Below are 25,411 nucleotides of genomic sequence, written 5' to 3' on the forward strand. Positions count from 1 at the left end.
TGGATCAAGAATAAGAATGAATAAGATAATACTGTTAATCTTTAGCCTATTTAATATATAATAACAAATATTTCAAAAGGGCAATAAACTGTACCAACAGCCTACTTTTACATAAGCAATAATTGCTGAAAATAAATTGTTGCAGCTGTTATCAAAAATTATTTCTTTCAGGTATTTAGTAAATTGGTACAAAATTTATCCAAAGTATTTTTTATGCCATGGATTAACTTCATTTTAGCAAATAAAAATAGCAGTACTGCTAACACCAAAGAACGTTCTGTGGAGAGAACAAAGATGTCAGACCACTGTGACTCTGAGATGCCTTCATCAAAATGGGCTCCATTAACACTCCCACAGTTCTTTTTCTTTCCCTATGCATCAACCCAGCTAACTTAAAAAAAAAAAATCAATAGACCTGCTTTCACTGCTGAACTGTAACTTCCCTGGAGTATAGAGATTGACAGAAATGTTATATTTCCAAATTTATTAACCCAAAAAGCTGATTCACATTTCACTAGAAATGTTTTGTTCTCTGTGAACTTCCCTGCTGCCATATGAGTACCTGCAAGAAAACACACTTCTGTGTCTCTGCAGAAATCTCATCCTAAAAATCCCTCAAATGAGAGAGTCCCCTGATATCTACTCCTGCTTTCAGATTAGAGAATGAAAAAGAGGACACGAGGAAACCACTTCCTTAAGGTAATACTGGTAAAGCACTGCTTTCATCAAATAAAACAAGCCAGGCTCTGCAGAGACAGCAGTAAAGCAGCAGGAGGTCAATAAGCAGCCGTGCTGATGCTCTGTTCTTCCCAGTCCAAACACCTAGGGCCATGCCCTGCTCAAACAAACCACATCCTCCACACAGAGCTTCCACACAGCTTCCAGCAATTCCAACTGCCTGTGGCAGTCCCAGAGGCACTGTCTGTTCCTCCCATCCTTTCATCACTCACATCATCCGTTCTGCTGTGCCACGGCACGGTGGAAACCTGTTTCAGAAAAGGCTGAGGAGAAGCCTCACCTGCAGAGGCACCAGAGGACAAACCCAAGTCCACAGTAAGGGTCCAAGCAGATGGCGACTTCCCGGGAGGGATAAAGCTCACACTGCAGCTTAATAGAACGACAAAAGGCACTAGTGGCTGCATGAGACATCTGAAAGACAACAGCAAAGCAATTAAAGTGATCAACTGTGTCATTGGAAGGCTTACTCCCAGACTGCACCAAGTGCTCACATCAATTACAGGATAAAAACACCAAATAAATATTGACTTTATGCTCAATGTAATTGACTTTATGCACACAGGTAATTTGTATCTTAGAAAACATAATTTTCCTTCAAGAGGGCATCCACGTAATTGTGAAAGGGGAGAGGAGATACAATGAATGGTAAGTTTGAAGTGATTTAGGAAGAAAGCTGTGAGTGGTTTAAAGATGTGCTCCAAGCTGTATGCAAAGCTAATGATAACATGCTACACTTCCTGAAAGAATAAAGGAATGAATGACTGAATGAAACACTTTGTTGATCATCAGTAATATATTTTAAAGTCTGTATTTCTTAACAAAGTAAATGAAAAATGCCAAAGTACTTTTTAAATTGAAAGGTGTTTTGCCAGCAAAGCAGTACTAAGGAGCTAATCATTCAGCAATAAAAATCCCCAATAAACTTAGTAAAGTTTCTGTAAATGAATATCTGTAAAAGATCTTCATGTTATCCATCTCCTAGCTGAGAAACAGGCTCCTAAAATCTTGGTAAGGAAGCTTTCAAAGATAATACAAGCAGAAAGCAGAACTGAAAAACCTGATCCAAAGGAAATTATTCTGATTTTTTCCCTAGTTTTAAGATGCTTTCCACACTCACCCATTCTGACTTACAAGTTCTCATGACAATGGAAACAGGAAAATATCTTTTAATGTTTGTCTTCTCTATTAGTAACAAGAAAGACACCAGTGTTAGAAATACAGTCTGGATAGGAGTTAACTTACCAAACCTTTGATCTGTGGCACACAGGGTGCAGGTTGCTTTATACACTGCTCAGTGAGAGTCAATGGAGGAAAACGGGCACTTGGAAGGTAAAATTTATTTGATCTTAAAGTAAACAGGGGAATCAATCTCCAGAAGTGACTTTTTCTCCATTCCAGTGACAGCTATAACTGAGGCTGGATGTGGTCCAAGTGATGCAAAAGGACCAGCTCTGAATGGGTGTCTGCGTGGTGATCATCTGCAGTCTGAAAATTAATTCTACTCCAGCTGAATCAAGACCACTTCTTCACATGGGAATAAACTGAACTCTATTTACAGAACTGCTGTTGTTCTGTGAATTTGTACACTATACTGCATGTAAGCAATTGAAAATGTTGAGAGTAAATGCAAGTGGAATCTACTACTTCCAAAGTGATTACCAAACATTTATCAGCTTTTCAGGACCGATGGGATTTATTTAGCCATTTCTTAATTTAGTACCATTGCATTATGAATATAAGCCTTGTGGCCTCTTTTGATCATTTTATAATTAATTAATCACTAGTGATGATGTAGTAGATGGTAACTGTTTACATAAACCTGCTGAATCAGTGACCTGCAGGCTCTGTGACCCAGATATTAGAAGCTAATCAAGAATTCCTTGATAGATTTATCTGTATTTCCCTCTAGCCACACTAAGAAAGGCTCATCGACTTGTCCTGCCTTTGACTATCTTTGAAGTTTCTCAAATACTCACTTTGCATAGTTAGTAGCCATTTCTGCAAGTCTGAGAAAGTGTAATTCAGACCTGATTTAATACAGATGACTGCATCTGAAACAATCATTTGAGGCTTTCTCTAGAGGAAATGAAGACTTATGTGACATTCACACCTTTAAAAAATAGATGTTTTAGATAAGTCAGATAAATAACACCCTAAGGGTCCTTGCTTCTCTCTGTTGGCTACTGAGGAGTCCCATGACTATTCCAAATCTCTAAGCATTGTGGCTTTCAAAGTTACATGGAATAAATGCTGCAGTAGTCTCCAATATGTGACCATCAGACAGGTGAACCATTTAACCATTTAACCATCATTCAGCCTCAGGCTGGTCACTTCAACAGCTCTCTGGTTCCATCTCTTCATCCAAAAACTGGGAAAATGATGTTTTCTTTGTTTATAAATTATGCTGACAGTTTCTGCAAATAGATGGATGATACTAAGGAGTGTGAGGAATTCTGCATAGGCTCCAAGTGTGATACATCAGCAGAGATTGCTAAAGTAATCATAATCCTTGGGCATGCAACTAATAGGAGTAAGGAAGAAACAGGTAAGAATGACAGAGTGATTTTAGTGTGTGTTGGTGAAACCAGTAGTGAGTTATATAAGTTAGGTAAAACAGATTTGATGAATTGTGGGTAGAGGGTTGGAGAAAATGGCAGAATAGATTTCAAGAGCTCAAAATGCCTCATCTTAGCAAACAAATCTATCAATGAATTTTGGCAGCTTACTCTAGTACTATACTGGGTGAATTTACCAAAGAAATCATCAGGTGCCTTAATTGCAAGAAGAAGAGAATAGTGAAAACCAATGGCCAGTAGCTGAGCTGCAATAAGAAGGGAGCAATGAATGGGCCCTGGAACAAGCAGGAAAAGGATGACACTCTCATTTCCTTCATAAAATGGAAATAACAGATGCCTAAGCTGAAAAATGCTTCAGGCAGACAAACTAGTGGTCTATGCACAGGAGTGATGGAATGACATTTTTAGTCTGAGGAGGAGGAGAGGGGCTAGACCCACCACACACAGTCCTGTATCAAGTAGAGAAGAACTAATTTAATGTCAATAGATTCAATGTCCACATGGGAGGAAGTACTTCAATTCCTGCTTCCAAAAATCATGAGGAATCACAAATTAGGAGCAACCACCTGCCGGCCAGGCAGGATGGCAAGAAGGGCAGCTGTAACCAGAAATCCCTACCTTTACCCCTGCCAGCATGCCAGTGGTGGAGACACTGAAGTCAAGGTAAGCAAGTGTTTCAGGGTTAGAAGGTTTGTAGATCTGTGCAGGCCGCTTCTTTGGCAAATCGTCTGGTGGAGACAGAGACAGAAAATGTGTGTATGTCACTGACAAGCCCAGTGACAAAAGAGACAGAGCTCCCCTGGCCCCAGCACTCACCTGTGTCCAGGACTGGAGGCCATGTCCTGATATCCACTGCTGCCGCCGCCTCCCGCGACCGTAACAATTTACAAATCAATTGCGTGGTCATTAAGCAGGCAGAGCGGCTCACCTAGAAATTCCAGAAATAAATAAAAACACGATGGGATACTAATTAACTCCCCCATGAAAATGGGCAAGACTGTGGCTTATTTTCTGCCAGAACAGGACACAGGTAGATCAACTTTATGTTTTCTGACTGGCAGGAGGGAAGATGCTCAAAAAATGCAGCTCACAAAGAAGACAAAGTCATGTGAGTTTTACGACTTACATGAAAACTGCACTTTGAGAAGATCATTGTAATGAATTAAAGGCACCTCAATAGTGAGAATGTGACCTTTCCAACACATTTTATCAGCTCTCACCCCAAAGTGCCAGTAAAGAAGACTGTGTTCAAAAGATTTCCTATGTGACAATAACATATCTTGGTTCATAAACAATATTTTCAGATAACCCAAAACCTAGTCTGACATTTTAGATTAATAATTTTACTATCTTAATTCAATTTTATGTTAGCCATGTATTTCCAATTCCTGCGCTAGTGATAAACCACTGGGAGCTCTTCTGATATTGGCAAAAGTAGCTCTAGAACAGAAATTGTGGAAGTGGCACTAAGAAATGAAATGGTGAGCTTGCAGCAAATTCCATCTGCACCAAACTTTAAATGATAGATGCTGAATTCTCCTTTTAGATTGGCTATTCTTAAAAGTTCATAAAAATATCTTAAAAGTTCTCAAAAGTATCCACTACAAGAATATTTCTTACTTAATGAGACTACTTCTTATTCTTATTAATAAAAATGAATATGCTTAAGGAATTCAGGCAAACATGCATAAATGCACTGAAATCACTGAAGATAAGACACAGAAAAAAACTGAAAGGGCAACATTATTTTTCTTTTCCCCAAACTTAGAAAATCTGTGGAAATGCTGCTAAGAGTATATTTTTTTTGTTTGTTTAAGGGAAATGAAACATTTCATGGCACACTAAATTTCCTGTGTTTAAACTAATCAAATCAGTAATCATATGTACATTAATTTTACCACTGAGCAGAACAGAACATCTTCTATTGACAGTGATCTCATGGAACTCAATTTTTAGAACACCAGAAATTTGGACATTTTGAAATTTGGAGCAAACATCACTGAATCAAACTCCAATCTCTTGACACTCTAATCCTATGACTGCCCTGTACAGGCTGTTTGAATACTTCAAGCTAAAAATGAATACAAACAAAGCCACTGCAGCACCCCTTAATCCATTTTCATTGTCATGGCAAGGCAAATTAATTCTTACATCACTAATCTTAATCCATGAAAATCTTGATTTGGGACACTAAACCATAAACAAAAGGAATTTCAAGAGCTGGTGGTTCCCAGCCCCCTCAGGAATTACATAATCTGGACAATCAAAAGGTCCATTAAAATACAGAATATCCATGCCTAGAGAATTCCACATCAGAGGATAGTGGGAAGGAGAAAGAACAGAGCTTAGCTACAGGTTGGGAACTGCTCAAGATGGGGCTCAATTCAGTTATATTTTACAACTACCAGCTCATCACAAAAACACAATTATGCAGGCCAAGTTTTACTCAGAAGTCATTCTTACTGACTTCAAAAGGTGCTGTGCAGACATACAACCTGTGATGTTACAGCAGGTCCCATCACATCAGGAAATTTGTGTGACTCCATTGGCAATGAAAGGACAGCTGCAATATTTTAATTTCTACAAAACCATTAATCTCAAAATTGAGAGAAATTCTTGTGTAAAACAAAGTTGAGAGGTTTATAAGTCAAACTGGCATTAATATGGCCAATAAATGTCAACATTTTATCTAAAGTTAGTCTATCAAAGGGACAATGAATACAAGCAAGCTTAGATCTGTCAGTTTTTTATCAAGAAATCAAACATCTAGTTTAGCTATTAAAAAACACATTTTACATCACATCTGTATGATAACAATTGATGTTTAAAAACACTGAGTGCCAAAATATTCAATAACAAGAATCCTGAAAATAATAGAGCAATTTTTCATACCTCTTCTGACACTTTGTGGCATCTGATGCCATAAGGAAAGCCAAAAATTACAACCATCTCTACTACTTGTTAATTGAAAATATCAAAATGAATTATCAATGGTAAAAACACACTTGTTTAAACTGGTTTCTTCAGAATTCCAATCAGTAAATTAGAAACTGCCCAATGTAAAGGGCTATCTAATATCAACTATTTTTACTTCCCTCAGTAACAAGCATATTGCAGTTCTTTATATGCAACAAAGGTTAAACATTGTTCGATAAAGCCAAAATACCAAAAGAAAGCACTGAAGGAAAAAGTCTGAGCAACCCTTTCCTGGATGAAACAAAAGACCGAGCAACATCTTCACAACAAAATTTTGAAATTGCTTTAAAAGCAGAACACTTGGATATTCAGAGGTGGGCATGCCATCAGCTGAGGATAAACTTCCCACTGAGGTTTTTCTCAAGAGTCTGGGTGGCTCTGCTTGTAAGGAATCCTACCCCTCTTGGCACATAGCTAAATATAAAGAAGCATTTAAAATACATTTATTGAAAGGAGTCACACAACTGGGGCAAAATGTGACAGTCCAAGTGAGCAGGTTGTGTATTGCCAAGCAGTGTTGATTTTGCAGCACACTGAAGTCCGGAGTCCTGGGAAGGAATACAACTCTTCAACCCAACCACCCCTCACTCAGGTTACTGCTCCTAAAGACACAAATCTTTCATCAGACACACCCATTTCATCTACTTGTGCAATCTGAGGAGTCTGCTCACCTCCACGATCATCTTCACGGTGGGCAGCGTGGTGGCGATGTTCTGGGGGTGCGGCGGCCGCACCGTTATCGGCACGCAGCCCGCGTACAGGCACCCGTAAAACGCCGCAATCAGGTCTATCCCTGCACGGGGAACAAAGCACAGAGCCTCCCCTGAAAACCAAACAGCTTCATCACAGACTCCTGTGTCAGCATAAATATTACTTGGAACTGGACCCAGAAGGTTAAATGAGTGACTAAGCCCTTTAACAGACTTCTTTTTCAGCCCCTTGTCAGTATTTGTTCAGCTTCAGTGGTTGCTCTCAACCGCACCGTTCTGAGCGTGAAAAACACACAAACTGCAACCAGATAGCAACATCTAGGAGAACTCCAGTTTGTTGTTCAGGAAGTAACCTGTTAAAAAGACTGATTTCTACAGATTAATTATCTTCCTAAATGTACATTTATAGACCGTACAAGAAGAGGGATGTCCCAGCAAAAGGACGAGGTAGGATGATGCTTGGTCCTATCAGCTGCAGAAAGAACATCTGGAGGTTCCATAAAATACTGTCTTTCTCTTGCCATTTTTAACCTCACATAGGCAGTCTTGATTAATCTACCTGAAATTTGACAGTAAAAAAGGGAGCAATGATTTTGAAATCCTGCTTCTAGCATAAAATTTGGTGCTGTGCCATATAAACATTGACTGCAGGTGATGGACAATGGACAGCACCCTTCAGGCTAAGGGGGTTGAACAGACAACAGTTCAAAGATCCCTTGAACACTGCTGTCTGTCACCTCCATGGTGCTCTACACAGGCTGTGATAAGATGACAGTGGGGGCTGGTTTATTCTTTCAGTGTAAAAGGATCTGCAGTACTGGTAGGTTATTGTTCCTTCAATAAAATGCTTCATCCACGGGAAGTGAAATACAGAAAACAAATTTTAAGTTTAAAGTATTAGTCTTCTTTTGTGGAAAAGGTTTTTCCATATTAACCATTGCAAAACTGCTCCTATAACTACAAAGATATAACCAGTGTCTTGCAGTCCTTACAAACCAAATATCACATTACAGACATTAAATCAGACTGTTTATTTCACTAACACACAAGAAATGTTAAAGATAAAAGAGTAGCACGAGATCAGAAATAATTTCAAGCAAATGTCAAATGTGTTACCAGTTAACACAAACTTAAAAGCCTTGATGCCAAAGGATGAAAATCAAAACCAAGACAGTTATCTAGATTAAGAGTCTATAGAGAAAATTGTAATGACAATTTTTTATTTCTTGATCATTTGCTACTTATCAATCAAATTTCTACTCTAAAAAACCCCATGTATTACTTCCTGGTTATTGTTGCTTTACTCTCATGAAATGCAGCACTTCCAAGAGGGAACTGAACAGGTGAATTTAAGAGGACTTAGCAGATGGAACTGCATGGTCATAAAATAGTCTGTATCCAGCAAATTTAAAAAAAATTAAAAAAAAAAGCAGTAATTAAATTTGACTTGTAAGAGACAGGTTTTAAAAACACAGGTCTGAACCCAAAGAAATAAAATCTGTGTGTATGGATAAAGAGAGCTTCTTTTAAATACATTTGACTAAATTCAAAGGAATGTGCATAAGGCAAACATCTTGTGTTTGACAATTCACATGGTGCACACAGTAACACCCCTGCTGCAGCACCCTTCAGAAGGACCTTGATGAACTACCAGGAGTCCCAAGGTGCTGCTACAGCAATTCTTTACCTGGTGGGTAAACCAAAGCCACATGGTCTCCATCCTGTAAATGTCCCCTCTCCATCAGCATGACAGCTATCTTCTCAGCTCGTTTATGCAGCTGGACACATGTCAGTGAGTTGGCTATTGTTCCCTGCATGGGAAGAAAAATAAATGTCACAGGAGATAACGTGATGGGCTGAAATTTTTCTCTTCACCTTAGAAGTTGTGGGATGAGGGGCAGTCACAATATGCCATGCAATGAACTTAAAATACGGAAACATTCAGCCTAAGGCCAAACTGTAGCTGGAAGGAGAAAATGTTTCTGAAGTGGAGGAATGTTCTCTGTTCTTTTCTCTGTGCCTCGTGCCCTCAACAGTGTTTCTGTCCCCACCAAGGCAGTACAGCAGTGTGCTAGTATCCCTTGCTGCACAGGCAGCATTCCTGCTGCAGCCAGGGAAGTGCCTTTATGGGCTCTGTATTAAACTGGAGCATCTGTGGAGAGCAATTCTGAAAATTGCATTTTGTTGTCTGCACGCTGGAGTAGAGCCAAATGGCCCAGCAGAAATACTTTAAAGACAAAAGACAAAAGACAAAAGACACAGGAGAAAACAATACTTTGTGATGGAAAAAAGAATTAGTCTGGAAAAAGATAAGCACTTATATTGCATATAAATGGAAGGGAGAAGAAAGGCCATTTGTTAAATTTGAATAACTCTGGTCAGCATGAGCTTGGCATCTTTGAAGCATTTCAAATAGTGCAAACCCAAAATTATCAAACACTCACAGTGTTTTAAATTGAATGAGGGTTACAGTTCTTGCACTTCCTAAACATATATATATATATGTGTGTGTGTGTGTGTGTATGTGCATATATGCACACACACAAGTACACATGTAGAAAAATATGTACATCTGTATCACAAAATTCACTACCACTGCAGGCAGACACCTCAGAAGACTAAAAACAAATGCACAGGACAGACTGGCTGCACCTAGAGCTGCTCAGTCCAGGTCTGGGCTGGGAGAAAGGGACAGGGCAGTATGGGAAGGGCTGCATCTTGGCTTGTGTTCTTGTTCTGTGGAAAAAGAGGAGCTCAGCCTCCAGTACAGCTGTGACACACCTGGCACCTATCACAAGCACTAAGTTCACTTGAAAAAAAGTGTTTCTGAAAGAACTGGGTGGGGGGGGAAGGTAAGAGTATGTAAATACATATATACTAAAGAAGAACACATAAACACAGTCTAAAATAGAACAGTGCATCAAAAAATGCAATGTAATACAATAAAAAAGTATTGCACCACTATCCTCCTTAAGAGAGAAAGCAAGAAGGTCTACTGCTTTAAAGAAATGTTCTTTACACTCTATTTTAACAAGGCAAGGAATAAGTATTTGTTCTGGTGCTGGTTTCTATCCACCACCACCCCACACACCACTGCAGTGTTTACTGACCAGGCTTCAGAGAGGAGGGAGCAGTTTGCCCAAGGAGAAGCACTACAAGCAGTGCCACGTTACCAGGATCACCTGGCATTCACAGACTTCATCACAAACTGCCAACAAAGAGCACAGCCCAGCTGGAAATAAAATGGACAAAGCCAGGGCTCAGCACTCCTCTTCATCATCCTGAGCAACCACACTTACTGAATTGCACTTCAGACAGTTTTAATCAGTCTCCTGATCAATGTGGAGACCATTGCACTAAGAAGGCTTCCTCTAAAGACATATGCAACTCTGTGGATGCTGGGCCAGAGATGACTTCCATCTGTCCAGCCCCGAGTATGCCAAAGCAACATGAGGTCTGGCTGTCCTGCCACTGCAGACTTGTCAGGAATTCTCCATTTCACCTGTACTTAAATTCTCCATTTTTCTTTCAAGAAATTGCCTGTTTCCATGGTTATGAGAAGAAGGACCCTTTATATCCCCACACACATCAGAAGCATAGGTCCAACCAGCAGATAGGGAATTGCTGTAAATCAAGTGAATTTGTGCAAAGCTTGTTTACATTTAAGACTTTTGGCACTTGCTGCCTGTGAAGCAGTGGGAAGTCACTGTTTATATGAAGTGTAGGAAAGGAGAATCCTGTTGTTGGACCAGAATCACTTGCAAGAATCAGGCAGCTACTCCCTTTGGGCCTTTAATGAGCTATCCTGAAATGTAAAGGTGTTGCAATCCTTCATGACACACACTAAAAACAATGTACTGCACTAATTTTGAAATATTTCAAATTCTCAAAGCTTGGGTTACAGGAAAACACTAGTCTCAGTGGACTTCCATTAGTCATCCACTGCAGGATGCCTGAATGTTTTAGAACAAAGTGTACAGACAATGTCCAAGGAAGACAAAATTGGAAAAGTTACACATCAGAACTAAGGTTCAAGATGGGCAATAAAATTTGCCTAGGGCAAACCCCACCAAATCTGTCATCCTTTTCCATAAAATATTAATTCTCTCCAAAAAGCATTACATCTCAATCAAATTTCATATGATGAGATACTCTTCACTGAGAGTAACAGAGAAACTGTATTTTAAAATCCAACTACACTTCTATGGAACAGGAATTTGTTTTGGTAATCTTTGTTTTGCACATTGTGTCCTTACTTCCCTTCCCTGTTTGAATCCTTCTGCCAGCATGGGAAGTTTGGCTTTATTTAAAACTCAAAAGCAACAGCCTTGTGTGGAAGAGATGGGATAGCACACATCAACTCTTTCTCACCACATCTTTGCTCCTAACTTAGAGGACACAGCAATGCAGTACTTGAAAGGTGTAATACTGAACTTAAAAACAGCATTGCCTCTCAAGATTTCTACTTTGCCATAAAAAAATACATTATTTCTTCACTGCCTATCAGGTTTCACATACTTACAATTATGAGTTATTAATATGAATTTTTTTTTAAATTATTTAATTACTTACTGGTAGTTTTAAACTGAACTTTGTACCAGAACTGTGAAATGGAGAAGGGCATTCTGTAAATACTGTAAGTGGTGATTTCACAGAGGTCCACAGATTACTGGAGGTTTAAGAACCCATTCAAGTTGCATCAAGACCACATAGGCTGAGACAACAACAGCTACTGCTCCGGGGGAACAGCATTTTTCCAGGCCTCCCCTCTCCTGAAAACCCACACACACTACATATATTTCCCAGATCTGACAGATATGTCTAGATGTACTGTGATGGAATGATTTGAAATCAGACCTTAATTCTCGCTGTGGTCTTGAGAATTATTGGTTTATCATCTGTAATCTGTAATCATCCAGGAAGTAAAGTAAAGAAGTTACACTACAGAAAGCAAGGAAGTTTTACTCCTAGCAAAGCCCAGTTCAGTACCAGTCACATTCATTAACTCATTTTTAGTAAGCAGTGAGATGCTGTGCCAGGCTGGCACCTCATGTAGGTTATGCAGAGAGATTTAGAAGTGATCCTCTGCAGACTTGATTGTATTCTGGACATACATTTTCTTCTCTTCACCTCCTTTCCTCATTCTCACACCTCTCCCAGATGGTCCAATCTCACAAACAGCCATTGTTATATTTAGGGAAAATGCTTTGGTTTTGCCAAGCTTGTGCTTTTCAAATTGGAAATCAGGATGGTGAGCAGTTTTAAACACTGTTATTCACACAGGGACAGATCTGAAACAGATTCAACAGTATTGAAACAGATTTGCAGTGTCAGCTCACACACAACATGCATGTGGTAGAAAAAGGAATGAGAAATATGTAAGGCACACTGATACAAAAACCATCTATATCTTGACAACAGACAGTGATGATTCTCTTTTCTTTCCTGCCTCAGTGAATATTAAATATAACAGCTGAGCATTAGTGGAAATAGGAAGAGAGAGGTCACATCCAGCCACAGCACAGGCAGGTGCTGCTGAAATCCCAGCGTGCCCATCAGAGCCATGGCCTGAGACTCTTACCCTGCAGTTGAGCAGCGTGTAGAGCACGTGGTCAGGGGTGGTCTGAGCTCTCCACTGCAACACTTCTGACAGGAACAGGAACTGCAATAAAACAGAGTGACAGTCATGACACCAAACAACTTCTTGGCTTTAAAATCCAGGTCCCAATACCCCGAAACACTAAACAGGAATTAATTCTCTTGTTGTCACACATTTATAGGAAGGTGCTTTTGCATGGTAGCAGGCACCTCTCTGGAAGTGAAGCCACTGTTGGGATTATGATATATTACTGCATATACGTCCAAAGCAATAAAAGTTCTTACTGATCCCTCTGAATTTAAGCACTATTTAATTCTTTAGCTTCTTCTCTTTTCTTACTTAAATACTTAAGTACTTATACAGCTTAGAACTTACTAATTTAATTACTCACATAAGCCCCCAAAAGAGCTGAATTTCAACTTAATTTTCCAGGATTAAAATAGCAACAAATAGGGTCAGGCCCTTATATGTTAACAAAATTCTCTGGATTCCACTTGAGCTGGTAAAAATTATGTAATAGAGGGTTATTTCTGGTAGAAGCCCCGTGAATGCTTTCCACCACATTTTTTCTGCTATCCCATGTAAACTTATTTCAAAAAATCCATAAAAATGAAATGCGGTGACTTCTCATCATGTCTATTTAATATTTATCTGTAAAGAAGCTATATTAAATCCATGCCTTAATTAAAAAGAAGCCATCCACAAATTTGGTGGTAATAACAATAATAACAATAATCATCATCATCCATCATATCTCTGAACTGCCAAGTGTCCTGATGTCAACTATATGATGTTAATTATCTATATGGATGAAGTTAACTATGTGATGTTAAATACAAGCTGAAACAGAAAAGTTTAGCTTACCTTTCTGGCCTGGTCATTATCTTCTATTTGCCCCAAATCTCTGCCACTGGCCTGTGCAATTCTTTTTCCAGAGACCAAGTTCCCCACCATCACAGAGGCAGGGCCAATTTCTAGAATAAAGCAGAAATACACCACAATAAAAATCCTTTGCTTGTGGATGAAAATTAATTTCTTTTGCATTACATTATGTTTTCCTCACTGCCATCCACAAAACCAAAATTTGAGCGCATCTCTGTTGACATAAACTTTGGTTAGGAACCAGAAGTGGTTGGAAGATACATAGGAGTGGATTCATCCTCTCAAAACAGCTCTAATTTAGCATGGGCTCTCCACAGTCAGAGACAGATCTTGTCTGCCTTGATAGGATGAATCTGGAAAATTTAGTTCCTACTGTAGGCATATCCATTCAAGTGCCTCAGTCCAGAGTGACAACATTCCTAATTCCCTCTTCAGTTGCCTGGGCTAAGTTGCATCTGTATTAGGACTTCTGTAATGTTACAGACACGAAGTGACAGGGATTAGGAAGGCAGATGGTGCATATGATAAAATATACGAGCCCTCTAGAATAAGATTGAGAGTTAAGTAACTTCAGAAGAAAATAAGATGTCATGGCTGACACTCCTCCATGAGGTGGATTTCACTGATGTTTTGTTGCTGCCATTAGGGGACAATACCTGTCTCACATATACCATTTAAGCTCATGTTAGCATTTGTTTTCTATTTCTCCATGGATTACCAATGGATTACTGATCAACTGCAATTTATACCTGCTTCTAGCTCTACTTCTAGCCTGTGGTGTCCAAGTGATTGTTTGTATAAGTAACCAGATAATGTACAATCAAAAGAACCTACAGACTACTCTGCTTCAACATTATAAAATCAAGACCCTCTGGGTATGTCACAACAACATAAAATGGGAAAATGTGATACTATCAGTTTTGTTTCTGTGCTCCTGGCATTAAACATTATTATTAATATAGTAATATTGAATGTATACAAAACATATCTGTAATGATCTCCATTGATTCTAGTTCAGCAATTATTTTGTGGTGCAGTAACAAGGAAATACGAATGTGATCACTGCAGTAAAAGGCCTCATTGCTTTCATTAAGTTAGTGCAAGTCACTGTTAACCTCTGACACTCTCAGTATCCACAAACTAAGATATGGTTTTGATTCTGAAACATTTGTCCAAAGGTATTAAAAAAAGATGATGGTTTAGGCAAACTTGCACTGAATTCATGAAGGATAGTCTCCATATTCAAGATCCAGAGAGCAAACCCACTTTTAATTCCATGGTGTTTTTCAAAGTGGAAAATAACCACCACTTAGTCTAATGTAGCTGAATCCAAGTCTTAAGCCTGAGGCTACACATCCAGAACTCCTTGAAATTAATCTGAGTACTAAAACCTGCAATTGGTTTCAAAGGCAAAAATTTTTTAAAATTTACTTGTACATTGGGCACAAAGAACCAGTGACTGGATTACATCTGGCTACAAGGGCTTTCTTGGTCTCTTGAGACAGTCCCTTGCTGTACCATTTCACCCAACATTCTTCATGAAGAGGCAGAACTTCTGAAGAACCATCTTAAAACTGGTTAGGGTTTTTCCTCTAATAACCTGCTGCAAGAGTAATACAGAATCTCCCCACACAGGTGAGGGATTAAACCACTCATTCTTTGCTTTAATTATTCATGACCAGTTTTGAAGTATTTGCTCTTCCAATACTGTTATTTAGTGACAACAGTCTTCCTCTCTGCTTCTAGTTTACAAACCCAGCCTTCAAAATAAGCCAAGATTTTATGTTTCTCTGGTTTGGACTCCATCCTCTTTAAACATAACTGAAGAGGAATTTATGAAGAACTCCAGGTGTGGTCTCAGCAGCGCCTTGTAGGGTGATAAAAATGTCATCTTTATTGAATTACCATTTTTCCTTGCACCCTCTGTGGAGGTGCTTCTAGCTCCTGGCAACACCAATGATGTCCTTGGCACACACAGAATATTGAAGAGGAAAGCTGATGAAGCTGATTCTCACCTGTATCAGCAATTACTTGATTTTGCTCCTTTACAGTACCACAAGCACACAGCACAAAGTCACAGTCCCTTGGCCTTCACTGCTCTTACCTGGTTGCTTTTGCCTTGGTTTAGGCAGGTTAGTTACGCAGGTGTGGGGACACATCAGCACGTTACAGGGATGCAGAGATCCTTCCAGGAAGAGCTGTTTGGTTTCTGACAGGTGAATCCCTCCCAGAGGTGTCTTGGGAAGTGTATTTGCTGGGACAAGTGCTAGGCAGTAGACTCCCACTTGATGAATGCTGTCAATTGCCTAAAAAAACCACACAGGAAGTCGATTTTAAAGAAAGGCTAATTTTTCATCACTCTAATAAGCACATGTTGTTCTGAATTACTGCATAAAACAGCCCTAATAATTAACTAGGAATGGAAAGACACTTCAGCTATGTCAGTGATAAGGAGGTTCTTTTCACTGGGAACAGGTGGACAGAAATGTTGTTATACTCATTCCAGCAGATAAAAGAGCAACCAAAAACCTGGTGATAAATGCCCACAAATCTATTAGGAAATGCTACCTTGTTATCCCTCTTTAACACACATTAGCAGCAGATATCCTGGAGATTTTTTACAAAGATGGGCTGTCAGACCACATGAAATTGCTTTTAAGCTGTGCACTTCTCAGAGCTAAAGTTCAAAGGACTCCTATCAACTTAATATCCGGTCCATCTTCCTGAGCAGGGCAAAATTTCAAATAACTCCTATAACTAATGATGTATGCAGCTTGTGAATCTTTTAGATTTTTTTATAAGGTAATAACTGTTTCATTCCCTGATCACAGTGTGAAAGATTTTCAGGCAGGAATGGAAAATATACAAAGGAAAATTATAAAACTATCCAATTGAAAAAAAAAATTGGCTGGACAAAAACCTGAAAGAGAAGCATCTTTGAATTGTAAAGCAACCATGTTCACTGCCTGATATTAAAGTGAATTAAACTGCATCACTTTCAAGAAAACTGTAGCATTAAGTATCAACGTAATTTATTGAGTTAAATATGAATATCCATGCACATAGATTTTAATTCCCCACAGATTTAAAGGATTTATTTTCTTTATAATGTTAACAAAAATTGCAGCGAGTGTGCTAGAAAATGAACTTCAGACATTTACGCAAACTGAGAAACAAATTACAAATAGCATCTCTAATGAGTAGTTAAATGTTCAAAAATATAATTTACTTATCTTGCTTTTTAATTTTGAACTGTGAGAAAAGTGAATTGATATGTGTACTGCCTTGAAGATACAATCTCTACTCTGAGCATGAAATAATCACTTACAGTTATGTATGCACTAAAGTGTAGACCAATAAATTACTGATTACTCCTACAGACTAAGCAATGCTTTGCTTTTGGCTTCTGGTTGCTCCATTTCTTATTTATTTGACTGCAAAATCTCATAAGAAAGGATAATAAAATGGTGAGTCATTTAAAAGCATTTGAATTTGAGCAGTAGTAGCTCTCACAGCAGAACTGGAAGCCCTTGCTGCTGGTCTACAGACACCACCCAAAAGATCAGCAATAGTGAAATATTTATGGCAGACAACACACAACATCTCGATATGTTTCTGGCAGAAACCATCATAACCTACTAATCATAATATTACTTGTAGGTTCTGAAAAGCAGTGATAAATCATGGGATCCTCACCTGACATCAGCTTGAAGCGAAACCATCACAAGATAGGTAACCATTTTTACTCACAGATAAAACTCTGTGGCTCCAACAGGTGGTGAATGGAAAGCAATACCCAGCTGTGGTAGGATGAGGGGTGTATGTAATGATTCCCCAGTAAGTTCTGAACTGTCTCTGACAGACAGATCTGCTACACAATGCCACATAAATATCGTGGGTCGTTCAAATCTGTCACCTTTCACACCTTTGAGTTGGGCACATTTCTGAAGCAGGGAATGACATTTTTCACAAGGATGACAATTGGTGAACTGAGCCTTAAAATTTTAAGGGAGAAGGGTACCTCTCGGACAGTACCTCTTAGATTTACACTTCTTGATGAGATAGATGGCTTGGTTTTTGAAATTACTCTGTCCAGCCAGAATCAAACAGCATCTGAAATCTCTGTCCCTCTCTTTCATTGTGAAAATGGACAAGATATACCCAAACTTGTGGAGAGTCCAGACTACTGTGTTGTTTGAGCTGAGAAAACATCTTGTTCTGACACAATTCTCTGGGTAAACACTCCCCAGTGCTGCAGTAGATCTCCTGACAGTAGATCTGTAGATCTGCAGTAGATCTCCTGGCTTTCCCTAGTCCTGTCAAGTTCTGGAACCAGTAAAACTGACTTCCAGTCTGCCATTCAGGGGCAACAAACCTGTCTGAAGGGTCAGATCAGTCTGCAGCAGTGAGTATCTAGGATCTATCTGACTCAACTGCTGGGTGATCTGGGATCTTCACCCTTCTGCTCTCAAGAAACCCCATCCCCAGACTGACCACTCCCTCCCAACCATCCCTCTGCTAAAGGCCACAGATAAAGTCCAGCATAGTCCCACAGGTTTAGCAGCTCCACCATCCTTCAGCTCCCTGCCAAGGGGCAGGATGGGTGTCAGGAGAGTCAGAATATTTGCAAACCAGTGGAAAAACTGGTTCTGCAAATTGAGACAGCTCAACTGCAGGGAAGAGACAGCAAGACACAGCAGAAGCAGGCAGTGCAGGGCAGGGCTGGCACAGGGCAGCACTCACAGAGTGTCAGACAACTCACAAATAACATTAAAATCAAGTAGCAATTTGCTAGAGTTTGTTGCCATGGACTTCACTGAGAGTCATGACACAGGCTGTAATATTGTTATGTTGTGCCTCACTAGCAGATGATTCAGATACAGCTGGTTACCACTTCCTGACATCTGTCATTGAAACTCTGATTGGGAAGAGGCACAAAACATCCCACATGTTCCTGGCTTCTGTCCTTCCCCTCTGCTCTCAGCTGTGGTGCAAACAGAAACTTCTTGTTCACATAGTGGTGCATGCCAGAGTTGCAGGCTTCACACGTGGGTGATGAAAGAAGCCACACATGTGTGTACTTTGATACAGGCACTGCCAGGACTTGATCAGACTCAGAGTAACAGGGCTGACTCTTGGCAGGAGTATTGGGACACAGGACTCCTGCAGCTCTCAGTGCAGAACTCTACTGGCTATGACTGTGTAAGACATTAGTTCTGTAAAAGTCACAAAGATGCTTCGCTGACAAAAGAGGACAAGTGTTAAGTCCAGAGTTTCAACCCTTTTAGGAGCCTTCTACTTGACAAAAGTGTGGACAATCCAAAGTCTCTTCTTCTACAATGGGTGCCCTAGGTGCTGCTAGGTGTTTCAAAGGCTTTCTGCGTGATGGCAAGCTAGAGGATCTATCTTTTCTTGGTATTAATTTAAATCTATTGTGAATATGAGATGCCTCTAACTGTATGAAATGTAGCTGTCTTTTGAATCAAGAGAGCAAACAAGCCTGTCCTGAGATGGATGAAAGCTTATTTGTTCAATTTCTTGAAGGATACAGTAGATAGATTCCCTTTCTTATTCAGTAAAATGCAATGATGAATAAAAACATCTCTGAATTGTGTGGGATCTTTTTCTTTGGCTCTTAGGTAAAGCAAAAAATATGCCTGCAATATATTTACTGAGAAGAGTCCTTGCAGAAGGACAAAAAAAGGAAGGTAGGAAAGGGAGGTAGAAGTAAAAGGAGACCAACTGTAGACAGAGTTGAGACCACTTCACAAGGCAACAAAAACAGACTTAATCTGACTACATCTCTGTTAAATCTATTGCTTTTGAGTCTGAATTGGATTAACCACAGGAAGATGACCCTATCTAAAGTATCTAACATTTTTGTGTGTGGACATTAGAGTTGAAAAAACCCCCGAGTATTATACTGATATTGCCAGACTGCTGGAATGGGATTCTTTGCAAGAGGTATCCCTCTGAAAAGATAACCCCACTGTAGATACCTAGATCTGAGCTAATCAATCACTTTCCTTCATTTCAGTGGAGGGGAATTGGGATTTTTAGGCAGAGTTTCATTCAGTTTATTTTCGCTATCAACATGGTACACTAGAAACACATAATTCTCTGTCACCTGTCCAAGAAAATAAATCTGAATGAGGCCAACTCTGTACCCATGCTTATAACTGGGAGCAGTTAAGAGACTCTGGTAGCTTATGACAGTAAGAGTAAGAGTATATAAGTAAGTAAGTAAGAGTAAGAGCATAAGACAGCAAATAAGTATAAGACAGTAAGTAAGTGTATACAATGCATGCATTCATTCATTCATTCCCTTTTCAAAGTAAAGAATGACTATATCCTTATAAACCATATGCTACTCTCTTATTGCTATTATTTACTTCAATTCATTTCCATTTTCTTATAGCATTTTGATTAGGAAAAGGATCACTCTCTGGGTGTGTGAAGTCCAGAAAAGAAGTGTCACTCAAAAGGATCTCATTTTGTGCTCATTAAGAGCAAGTGCAACTGGAGGTGGATTCACAACTACTCAAAGACAAATGCAACTTACCTTAGGGGTCTGAAAGATCAATAAAAAGAATATAAACTAAGGAAAAAAGTAGCTTCCAAACATACATATAGAGCATTACCTGGAGAACTCGACTCATCCACTGAAAACTGTCTTCTTCTGTGGAGTCTGGCCTTTGCTCAGCAACAATAACTATCCTTTCATCGTGCAGCACGCTCACAGAAAACACTGCTATTCTATAGGAGGAGAGAAGAGTATTTAGTGCCAGGACAGAGGGAAAAACCTGCTTTCTGCATTAGCCTTCTACAGCTCTGATTTCTTTACTTATTAGCGTCCCGGTGTGTCAAATATTACTATATTTATGCAGAAAAAGCTACAAGAACAGTTTTAGATAAGTTCTGGAGTCAAAACAGCAGGCTTTGTTCTACAGTCGTGTATATACAAGCAGAATGTCAGAGCAGGATTGAGAAGTGAACATTCTTGGAAGAAAAAAAGCAGTACATTTGGGTCACACCAAGGTTGTTGCTAAGATGTTATATAACAGCCAGCATAAGCACCTTCCTTGGCCCCAGAAGATGACAATTGCAACATCATTTTGTGAGAGGTCTGACATGTGATGGAGTGTGAGCACGTGCTATTGCATGAGGCTCTTCAGAAGTTTTGGATATCTCCTGCTCAGTTTCAGCACATGAGGAAGGTCACACAAAGAACCACCTTCACATTCAAAAACTTCAGTGTAAGGCATATTGGAAATGTTCAGGGCACACAGAAAGGCTCCCATTGAGCCAACACCCTCAGAATTAACCAGTTGTTCAACTGGAAATTTCAGTAACCACAGTTTCAAGACCTTGGTATCCAAACATTGCCTCAACATTGCCTTGGGCTTCCCTCAGCTGCCTCCTGGTTCAGGCAATATGAACAGAACTGGAGGGAAACTACAATGGCACTGCTTTCTGAAAGCATCTGGATCACTTACACTTCATCTAAGCCAAATAAAGATTTCTACATAATATAAAGAAAGAAAGGATCAAACCTCCCCCTGTAGACAAATTTCATGGGTTCCACAGCCAGTGCTGTTGCTACAATGTCATCAGCATTATGTCTTCTTCCACTGACAACCATCAAACCATCCATCTTGCCAATGACAAAGACCAGTCCACCTGGTCCTATAAAGCCTAGAAGTCCAGTCCTTATAAAAGGATATTCGGTGATAGGGCCACCAGAGCTGGTCATAGGAAACACCTGCAAAACAGAAACATGGGTCTTCAGTTCTATACACAGAGATCAGGCTGCAAAGGATTTCAGGCATTTTCTCTCTGATGGCTATTCTGCAACAAAGTAAATAGGTCACTGGTGATGCTCTTTATCCTTCACTGATCATAAAGGGAGTGTCAGGAAACTCCTACACTCCTGTGTACCTGAGTTCCAGCAAATTCAATCCCACTCTGTTTACAATACACATTTTCTGTAATTGTGAGCCTGTAAATAATTTATGACCTTAAAAAAATATACAAATCAACAACAACAGTAATAAATAAAAGCCCATGCTGAGGAGCTGTGTATAGGTTAACTGAGAGCTTAGCTGAGGAACATTTCAGTAGAAGTTTTTTTCAGAACCTCATGCCTATTTCCAGCATAGTGTAAGAAATAAGCAGGCCAGAAGTGAAGCTATTTTAAGGTACAGCACATTAATGATTCTTTCAGCTGACCACATTTTTATTTAAGGTCAATTAAGTTCTCAGAATACTAGTGATAATGTCTTCTGTAGCACACCTGGAAGTGAAAACACAGCCCTACAGAGCACCTCTCTAAAGGTCTGAACACCAGACTTACATGACTTCCAAAGACAGATTCCTACGGCTTTTTCTACCCTAATTAGCAGTGATATCCTTTTGGCATGTGAGCTGCTCTGAGCTGCATTCTGACACAAGCACACTTTCCTGCAGTCATTTCTTTAAACTTAAATAGTCTAAAAGCTAAAAGACAATGGCAAGTAGAAGACCATGCCTATATAGTGTTCTTGAAGGCTCATCTAAAAAGAAAGGTCAAATTCTGCTGCCAGATGCCCATGGGTGACTCTTACTGAACAGATTTAATGCTTATACATCTTTGGCCATAATTCATTACAGGAGCACAAAGTTCTTTGACACTCTAATACCTGCAACATGAATTACACGGTGAAACAGAATAGAGATCCACTTTGAGAGAACACTTTAAAAATGCTTAACTTCAAAATAGAGTGGTCCTGCTCACTCAATGGCAGTTTATTTGCTTAGCATTAGGGATGAGTCTAAATCAGTCTAAATATGCTGTTAAACTGCTGACAGTTATGAATTATGATTGATATCACAATTACAGCAAGTATTACAAAATGAACAGAAGTACCTTTCTGCCCTGAAGTATGTAAAATTCAGGATTATCACCCACACTGGGTATTGCCAACTGTATTTGCATCATAAAAATCAGCTGTCAACAAATTTCAGATCACAACAGCATAGTGGGATTCCTGACTTCAACAGTAGGATGTAGAATCATATCTACTTGTCTCCATTAATTATATAATGTGCAGTGTTTACACCATTCAGCTCTGCATTTTGCAGGAGATTAAATTAGTCACATTAGTCTATTAAAAGTGGTAATAACAGAGAGTTTTTTAAGGGAAACCTAAATAGATTAGTGTTAATTTCTGCCAAAAATATTAAATGAGAAAGAATTGTATCTTAAAAATAATTTTTTTTTTCACTTTTTCTCTAATTTCTTCAGCCTTACACACTGTCTTCAGCAGAAGTTAATGATAACAAGAGAGCAGGCACTACAGAGCTATCAATACAGCTGTGTGCACTGGGGTCAGAAAACAGATTCCTAAAAGCCAAAAGGCTTTCACCTAATGCAATTCAAACAGAAGCAGATGGGGACTAATCAGGAAAAGGTTTCTCTGCTCTTCAGATACATCTCTTGAAGACTACATCTGTCAGTATTCTATATAAATAGAAGCCTTAATACTGGAAGTGCTGTGGCAATGTTGAAAAGTGCTTTCTAGAGATACCAAGCAGCTTTCTTACTGTTTGCAATAATCGAATTCTGCACACAGACTTATACAATATTACCTTTTGAACTTTTCTTACTACTTTCCTTCTGACTTTTTTCAGCTCCTGGTATCTTATTTGAATAATGAAGTAAAAGCTCCTCAGATCCAAAACTAAACTCACATAAAGATCTACTATTGCTCTTAATGAGATGGGCTTCAGTGCAGATTATCTGGCTAGAATATAGGTCCCAAGCCACAAGTATTGATTAATATTGCTATTCTTATACTGCTAATATCAATACTTCATGTCAAATACCACCTTGAAACAGAAAAAGTTCAAAAGGAAGGATCTTATATAACACTTTTTGTCAACTTACCTCAAAAGTATTTTTGGTCATGCCTGAGAGTCCATAATATGATGTCCCCGTTGCAATAGCACATACACAAAGTTCTCCTATTTCATCTGTTTTACAGAGCTGAGGAATTCCATCTGGCTTCACTGAACACATTATAGCTAGAGGGAGAAGAAAGGAATTAAAAAAAAATATAAAATGAACCACAGAATAACCTAAGTACTGTGGGAAAGACATCATAGTGGAGATGACATAAACAAATGAATTACATGTAGACTAATGTCTAACAATCAGTTTCTTGAACATTACAGTGTTCAACATTATCAAGTGGTTTTCTATTATGAATGATATTTATATAAAGAATGCAAGGATCTTTATGTAAACTCATTCTTTACATTGATAACAATACCTATTTGCCTTGCTCTCTGAAACTGCAGCTCATCTGTAATTCTGTCATATTGCTGTGAAACGTGATTGTGTTCCCAGCTTTCCATACTGAAATCCAGACCTGCCTCAGTCAATGCAAAATGAAATGCCCTAATGGAGCCCTTGATAATTACTATACAGCCAGGGAGGCAGACAACCAGCAAATCCACCTTTCAGAAAGTAGCAAGTTCCACCATATGAAAGACCAAGATATTCCAGCAGACTAATAGGGTCGTTTCACTGAGAATCTGTCAGAGATCAGACTCCCTCTGTCTGGTGTTAGAGGCCTGCAGAGGCAGCAGGAGCTAAACAGGAGGGATTAGAAAGCACTGGTCTGAGAAAGAAGCACTATTTTATGTCAACCATTTGAACAGGAATCAGGAATGCTGCTTTAGCTCTCATCTCTGGAGTTGGAGTACAGCATTGGTAGATTTTGTAATTGCAAAGAGGATATGATGATCAGGGAAGTAGAAAGGAATCAATACATCTTGTAAGTACAAATGTACAAAATCTTGAACGACCTTTCACTCAGAGGAAGCACAGGAGCATGCACTGTCATTAAATTTATCAGAACATAATATGAAGTGCAAGATGGGACATTATAATATCTTGTATGATAACTACTAAACAACAAACAATCATATCTTCCTTTATTTTAAGTTGTTCAACTGAAATTTTGTAAGACACATAATTATGTTTTATTGCTTTGGTCCATAACAAACATTCTCTTACCAAAAAAATACAGTATTAGCCTTTTCTAGTATCCATAGCATCTTATTTAAAATGTAGTTGCCTTATGAAAATTGTTATCTTCCTCTTCAGAAGCACTGGTTTCAGTTTGAATTTACTGACATGAACTTTTCAGTCATACCTCCTCTATCTAGTAGCTGGGTGATAGCACAAGACCTTTGGAAAAACATTCTGCAAGCTTTCAGATAGCAATTTGATTGATCCTTAGCATAGGCTATGAAAATTTTCCCTACTGAAACCTTTTGTCTTGGTTGGACTTAATGGATATTTATAGCCACAGTATTTTAACTTCCTTATTTTCTCTACCAACACCTCACAGCTTAGGAACAGATGTGGTGGCAGGTTATTTAATACATGTTGCTAAGGCAAGCACAGATAGACTGAGGCAAATGCAGACAAGAAATCTTGGGATTTCCAAACCATGAAGTTTTGTAAGGTAATGCTTTTGGACTAAAATGTTTTCAAGGAGTTTGTAGTCCCAAAGCTTGTAGTCCAGCAGCAAAGCACGCTCAGCTGCAACTTTCTACTGCCAATAACTTAAATTGATCAATCATAGTAAGTCTCAAAGGAAGTTCCTCACCTCCTGGCATCACTAAGCCAACATCCTGGACAGTCAGGACAGACAGTTTTTCTTCAGAGTCCACTCGAATCACTCCATAGGTGAGCCCATGCATGGACAGAACTCCTCTTCCTGGCGGCTGGTTGCTGTCATCTGTTGGCCTACGGACACAGGTTAGAGCATCAGTGCACCATCAGGCAGGTGTAAACATTTCCTTGTGCTTAATGGACTACTATTGCAAATACTCCTTTGTTTCAAGAGTTTAAAATTCCTCCTTCCTGCCTCCCCTGTTAG

At 39.1% G+C, this 25,411-nt stretch overlaps 1 protein-coding gene across 5 annotated transcripts in view; it reads right to left on the minus strand.

Annotated features, from left to right (window-relative positions):
* DIP2C (disco interacting protein 2 homolog C) overlaps positions 1–25,411 on the minus strand; it is a 309,807-nt gene that overhangs the window by 46,201 nt on the left and 238,195 nt on the right. For all 5 annotated transcript variants that reach the window (XM_038160679.1, XM_038160697.1, XM_038160689.1 and 2 more), the window contains 12 exons: positions 25,139–25,278; positions 23,407–23,543; positions 21,035–21,243; positions 20,123–20,237; positions 15,586–15,787; positions 13,464–13,573; positions 12,582–12,662; positions 8,688–8,811; positions 6,962–7,083; positions 4,131–4,242; positions 3,933–4,042; positions 1,019–1,149 (listed from right to left, as the gene is read on the minus strand). In XM_038160679.1, the coding sequence (XP_038016607.1) occupies positions 1,019–1,149; positions 3,933–4,042; positions 4,131–4,242; positions 6,962–7,083; positions 8,688–8,811; positions 12,582–12,662; positions 13,464–13,573; positions 15,586–15,787; positions 20,123–20,237; positions 21,035–21,243; positions 23,407–23,543; positions 25,139–25,278 (1,593 nt within the window). The remainder of the gene's footprint in view (positions 1–1,018; positions 1,150–3,932; positions 4,043–4,130; positions 4,243–6,961; positions 7,084–8,687; positions 8,812–12,581; positions 12,663–13,463; positions 13,574–15,585; positions 15,788–20,122; positions 20,238–21,034; positions 21,244–23,406; positions 23,544–25,138; positions 25,279–25,411) is intronic.

Source organism: Motacilla alba, chromosome 2 (assembly GCF_015832195.1).
Source record: "Motacilla alba alba isolate MOTALB_02 chromosome 2, Motacilla_alba_V1.0_pri, whole genome shotgun sequence".
Lineage (NCBI taxonomy): Eukaryota > Metazoa > Chordata > Aves > Passeriformes > Motacillidae > Motacilla > Motacilla alba.